The sequence below is a fragment of the Oryzias melastigma genome, linkage group LG15 (genome assembly GCF_002922805.2).
Source record: "Oryzias melastigma strain HK-1 linkage group LG15, ASM292280v2, whole genome shotgun sequence".
NCBI lineage: Eukaryota > Metazoa > Chordata > Actinopteri > Beloniformes > Adrianichthyidae > Oryzias > Oryzias melastigma.
In genome coordinates this window covers 14,332,072-14,338,092 of record NC_050526.1, presented here as the reverse complement: position 1 = coordinate 14,338,092, position 6,021 = coordinate 14,332,072, and the positions used below count along the sequence as shown (strand labels likewise).

Here is a 6,021-nt window from a genome sequence, read left to right as displayed (position 1 = left end):
TCACTATGAGTTCAGACTTTTTTCTTTTTCAGTCCTGCTGCACACCCACTGAAACTGAATTCAAAGTCTTCTTTTAGGAGAAGAACACTTTTAGTAGTCTTCCAATCAAAAAATTGACTTTTGTTCTTATTTTAAACTACTACATCAGATTAATTTAAATGTAGCTGCTGTTAACCACCTGTGGAAACTTTGTGATGTTTTGCTTGTTCCTAGGACTTTTTCTGAGTGTCACCTCTTTGGCTCTCTTGGGGAAACTGATGGTCAGCGCAGCCTTCAACATCGCTTACGTCTACACATCTGAGCTTTACCCAACCGTCATCAGGTGAGCCCCTGGGCGCCCACATATTCACAGTCATGTGACCAGCCGTGATCCTCTTTGACTCGTTTGTGTTGCAGGAACGCCGGTTTGGGAGTTTGCTCCATGTCCTGCAGAGTGGGAGGCATCCTGGCGCCATTCGTCCCGTCCATGGTGAGTGTGTAGCACTTCCTGCATCAGGAAGTTTGATTCTTCTTTAAAGTTTTTCTGCAATCATCTTTTGATCGATGTAGTTTTTGCAGAGCGACAGGAGTTTATTAGAAATTCCCCTCTGAGTCGTAGGCAGGATTGTAGGCAACCCCGCCCCCTCCCCATCACCAACCTGTTTACACTCTCTCCCACTAGCTTACAGCCCCTTAGCCTAACATTACCGGTGCACCAAAAATGGTCAGCAATATCAGAGCTATCTAGCCGTACAGCTTCGATCTAGATTCCAGCTCAGAAAAGGAAAACAAAGACACACATGGATCTATTTGTCTGCAAGTGTATCTTACATCTCCAGTCTGCTTTTAAAAACTTACTGGACTACAACTTACTGTGTTGGTTCCTAAACTATGGAATCAGTTGGCACCGGCAATTAGAAAGGTCACGCTTTTGGAGAGTTTTAAAAAAGAAAAGTTCTTCTGTTTCAGTGCTTTAGCATCAGCCTAGCACTGTTATTATACTGGTTTTAATTTATGTTTTAAATTGGCTCTATGGGTTTATTCTTTATCGTTTTATGATTGTACAGCGTTCTGTGTTTGCTCTCCCTGTGTTCAGCACTTTGGGGCTTCTTGGCTGTTGGTGGTGAGGGAAGTTGTTTTATAAATAAATAAATGAAATGCGAGTGGATGCATCAGAATGAAATGAAGCGGAGAGCTTGCAGACTGTCCAGCATATTTTCTACTTCACAAATAAGCTCTTTTTCAAATAGTATTTGTTACAACTGCTCCTGATTCACAATGATTTGAATAAAGAAAAGCAATTTTAAGTTTAATTTTCTATATACATGTCCAGCATCATCAGAAAAATTGCTACAAGAACATGTTAAAAACACAATTTTCATTGGAATGGGTCTAACATTTTTCTGTATTGTTGAAAGGAGTCCCTTGGGTGGTGTCACTTCTTACTTAAACAGAGAAACACCCTCAATGCTTGCAGGTTCAATGACTGCTGCAGAGGTTTCGTTATTTCAACAAGAATGCTAAACCCGCCAGCGCCTCTTTAGCAGCATATTTGTATGTCTTCACTTCCTCTCACATCCCCGGTTTGAGTCAGCGAAAAAATATGTGCTCTTCAGCAGATCAGTCCATTTTTTTCTTTTCTGCCAGGATTTTCCATTATCAGGCTGAATAGGAACGATTATTAAAAGCAGTGAGTCATACTAACAAGGGAAAAAAATCCTGCAAGAGTTGGGCAGATGTTTTCTGGGCTGGGTCATCTTGTGAAGGGAGTTTCCAGCAGATGATTCATGAATGATTCAATGAGAGAACATAAGGGCTGTAAGCAGCAACTACAGGCCTCCAAACGACCAAAGATGTTGGTTGTCATGGAGAAAATGAACAAAATGGGAATCTTAATAAAAACATTTAGATTTTTGTTGTTGTTTATTTAGTTAGATAATCTGATTTAATTCACTTTTGCCTTTTTATCTCCCAGTAGTTTTATCAAGCTGTGTGTTTTCATGAAAGTAAAGCAGGTGAATCTCAGTCTTCCATGTTTTGAGGGCAAATGTCAGCTTAAGGGTACATTTCTAAACTCAAACAGGAGATCATTGCCGGTCTCTTTAAGTGAGTTCTAGTGACCCCTTGTGGTGTTTTTGTGTCATTAACTTCTGACTGTTTTTCTGGTACTTTCCTTCTCCAGTTCCTCCTGCTCATGAAAGACAACCTGGCAAATGTTCAAATGGTGCTCAGGTCAGTTTAGCCGAGCACTGCAGTGATCTGTTGTTGTTTGTGTGTTGCAGCGGGCTCTGCACACCTCCATGCCCTTCACCGTGTTCTGTCTGAGTGGTCTGTCTGCTGGCTGTCTGGGCCTCCTGCTGCCGGAAACTCTCCACAAACCTGCAGCTGAAACCCTGGAGGACCTGAGCAGCCCGACCCACGCCCGCGTTCTGGAGACCAAGGTGACCTGACACTCTCCAGCTGTGTGTGAACACAGACGCGATTCACAGGTCAAATTTGTTGCTGAACGTTTGTCCAAAAATGTCACTGTCCATGTGGGAGGAGCTACTGTCAAATGTTTTTAGCCTCATCACTACATTTCATTTGTAATGCACCAAAGACACGAATGATATTGAGAGATCAGGTATATTTATTTTGAAGAGTTCTACAAAAAACACCAGTAATCCCGTCCCCATGTCTGGGTTCGTGAGATCATTCAGAGACTCTTCCAGAACTGTGAGGTTCAGTATCTTCTGCAGGAGCTGCGTCTGAATGACAGACGCTTTCAGCAGTATTTCCATCCCATTAGTTTGAGGATGAACTGATCAGATAAGAATAAAATTAGAATTTTTGTTGTCTCAATGCAAATAATATCATAAAGTTCAGCAGAAGAACGATCAGATTCTCCTCCTTGTTGGTTTTGGACCCCACCAGCTGATCGCATCATTATCACGTCGCGGACAATAGTTTAGTTCCTGATTGGTTGGCGTGACATGAATACTTTGCCAAAGTTCAGGTATTTGAACTCTGGAAACATTTGCTGGATCACCATGCAGATACTATGTACACACCAGGCATGTTAAAGAACGCACTAAATGGGCATTCTTGAACGAGCTTTTAGCATATGGTGTTCACACTGGGCTGTTTCTACCTCGTACATACTCACATTTGGAAGAGGTTTGGTATGAAATGTCCAAGCGGTGCAAATCTGGTGAATCTCGCTCCAGGCTTTTACTTTCCTTCTGTATTCTGATATATGAAAGATTTGGTGTCATGGAATTCTGTCTGGGAACAAACCGCAATTGTTAAGTTCTTCTCCATTAACCTTTTTTTAAACAGTTAGCTCTTCAGTGTTTTGAAAAAGAACGCTTCGCATACGACTAGGGCTGGGAATCTCAGAGTAACTCACAATATAATGCGATTCACTATACATGACTCACGATACGATAGTATCTCGATATGACAAACATTGCAAACATCATTCATTTACCATAGTAATCTACAATCTAAAACTATTTTTAAAACAAATATTACTTTTTTATTTTCTTCAAAACCTTCTTTTAGAATAATTTAAAACACTATATGTTAACTTACTGTCCTTTCCGAGATTAAAATGATCAATAAATACTAACATGTCTTTACAATAATGACATACATTGTAAGGTAACTAATAAACAAAGCTCCAGTTAAGACATAAAATGCAGAGTATATCAAATGGCCTTCTCACTTCAAAGAGCAAAAAATGTGGAAATAAAAAAACACAATGTTGTATTTTAATTAATTATGTCAGATAATTTATTGTTATTGAGGCAACATAGGAACATTCAGCCTGTTAAAATATTATGATCGTTGTTCTTTACAGTATTGGTATCCATTTTCATTTCCCCTCATTTTATTAAAATTTCCTGCACTTATCTTTGATAATCAAGACTTTAGTCACGTGCTCCACAAGTGTACCGCTGGCAGACACACCTGTTGGATCAACAGACGTCTCACTTGGACGGGCAAACGCTGCACACCTCTCCGCTGGAATCTGGTGTAGCGCGGTGTTTGTACAGGTTACTGCCGTCCACCCTTGTCCATCTTTGTCATGGAAGGGTCGGGTCATCTGGACCCCATAAGATAGCACAAGGGTTAAAAATGCGCATAGTGACGCATGAACGCGAAAGTTTTTAACGCAGAAGTCTGAAATGCAAACATGCCCGTTTACACAGACTTTCCATTGGAAGTGGTCGCCTAAACCGGCATTTTCAGAGGTGGCGTGAATGTAACGCGATGTTCTGATGTTCAGCTGCTCTGATTTGTCTGTATATTTGATTTAGCATTAAAACTGTGTACTTACCTAACACACGAATCACGTTCTGTGTGAACGTAGCTTAGGACTGACATAGTTGGGCATTTTATGAAGTTGTAGCACCAGAAAAGCTGCTAAACAAAGCTAAATATTAAATAAAGAACTAAACAAAATCATGAAAAAGATAAACTAGCCAGCTGTGCAAAAAGAGAAAACAATGCAAAAATAACAAAATTCAAAACAAAGATGTAAAAATAGTAAAAGCATCCTAAAAAAGTAGAATTACTGCAGACATTGCTTATAAATGCTAAATGACGTGCTAATTAACTAAAGACATAATCTATAAAAATATTTAAAATTCTTAAAATACAAACTTAAGTCATAATTTATGAATTATAACCTTGAACATTGTGCTTTAAATGCTAACCTGAGGAAAACACCTAAAATACCCGTTTGCTGATGTCATATACATCAGTTGCAGGCAAAACAATGTATCTAAAAAAGTCTTTAAAAACCCACTTGGATGAAAATGGTGTTTTTGGTGGTAATCAGTGTATGACATGGGAGAACTGCTGTCTGAAGAGCCTCCACCAGTGTGGGTGCAGGCGCTGTAATATCCTTAAGGACTGCCGTAACCACAGGACTGTGCTGAAGGTTTCTCATAGGATGGAGTTTTTCAGAGTCAGGAAGTGTATAATCTGTGATGTGGAGTGGAGAGGAGGGGGTTATTTTATTATTTTCGTTTTCCTTTTTGTTTTCAGGCTCTTCTTTACGACGACAATGAATCCAACCACAAGTGACCTCCACCTCTACCATGCTGCCTTGGAGCCAGGGACATCTCCTTCAAGTACCTCAGACAGAATCCTGTCGTCTTTTTAAGCTGCGACATTCCTAGTTGACAGGGAGGGGGCGCCCTGCCTGTAGGAAGAGGAAACAATCGCTCCTCTTCTGCTTCTTCTTGAAGCCAGTGGCTTTTTCTGCAGATAGCAGGAAGCCAAGCAGTTTTTCCCACAGAGGAGAGTTGAAGGGAAAAGGATCATCAAGCGTTTTACCAGCAAAGCGTTTCCTTCTCATGAAACTGTTTGCTGCTTTCATGTAAAAATGTGCGTGTGCCAGTGGTCCAGAAAAGGTCAAATTCACTGCCAGTGCTTTGATTTAGTCTTCAAGTTTGACATATTTGTGTCTCAGATTCAGAGAAAAAAAATAGTTTGACAAAGGTATCCAGTTTACAGATTTTTGCAGACATTTTAGGACTATGAGAACCAAGATGTGTATGGTGCACTAGCAGCTGGAGGCCTCTAGGAGGAGCTGTTTCCATTTTGTAAGATTCTGAACTCGTAAAGGTTTTCATTTATTGTCTGATTGCTGAAAGCAATCAGAGTATGAGATCCTACAACTTTATTATAGTTTTTTATTATTATTATTATTATTATTATTATTATATTTTCTTATTCCGTCAAAAGTTTGCAACGCAACTCCTCCTACAGTTTAAGAGCTATAAAGCTGAAACTTACACAGTTTGTAGAGTTTGGTTGTGTGAGGTGTGCGTCTATTTTGTTTAGCAATAGTACTTATGGTTGATTTTATATTAATATTTTTATGAAATATTTTTCCCATAGACTTAACATTGGAAGCACCTTAAAATGCTTATATCTTCAAAAATACTGAAAATAATTTAATGAAACTTTACAGTATTGTAGCTTATAGTAATCTACACGTGCTATAACAATTGTGGGCCAATGCTACTTTATAGCGCCACCAGGCGGCCG

General features: G+C 39.6%; 1 protein-coding gene across 1 annotated transcript in view; it reads left to right on the top strand.

The window, feature by feature from the left end:
* The window catches only part of slc22a15 (solute carrier family 22 member 15), a 23,295-nt gene extending 17,701 nt beyond the window's left edge, over positions 1-5,594 (top strand). Inside the window, exons 10-13 of the mRNA XM_024296628.2 lie at positions 214-322; positions 397-469; positions 2,262-2,420; positions 5,014-5,594. Of these exons, the coding sequence (XP_024152396.1) occupies positions 214-322; positions 397-469; positions 2,262-2,420; positions 5,014-5,052 (380 nt within the window). The 3' untranslated portion in view covers positions 5,053-5,594. The remainder of the gene's footprint in view (positions 1-213; positions 323-396; positions 470-2,261; positions 2,421-5,013) is intronic.
* Positions 5,595-6,021: the final 427 nt, after the last annotated feature.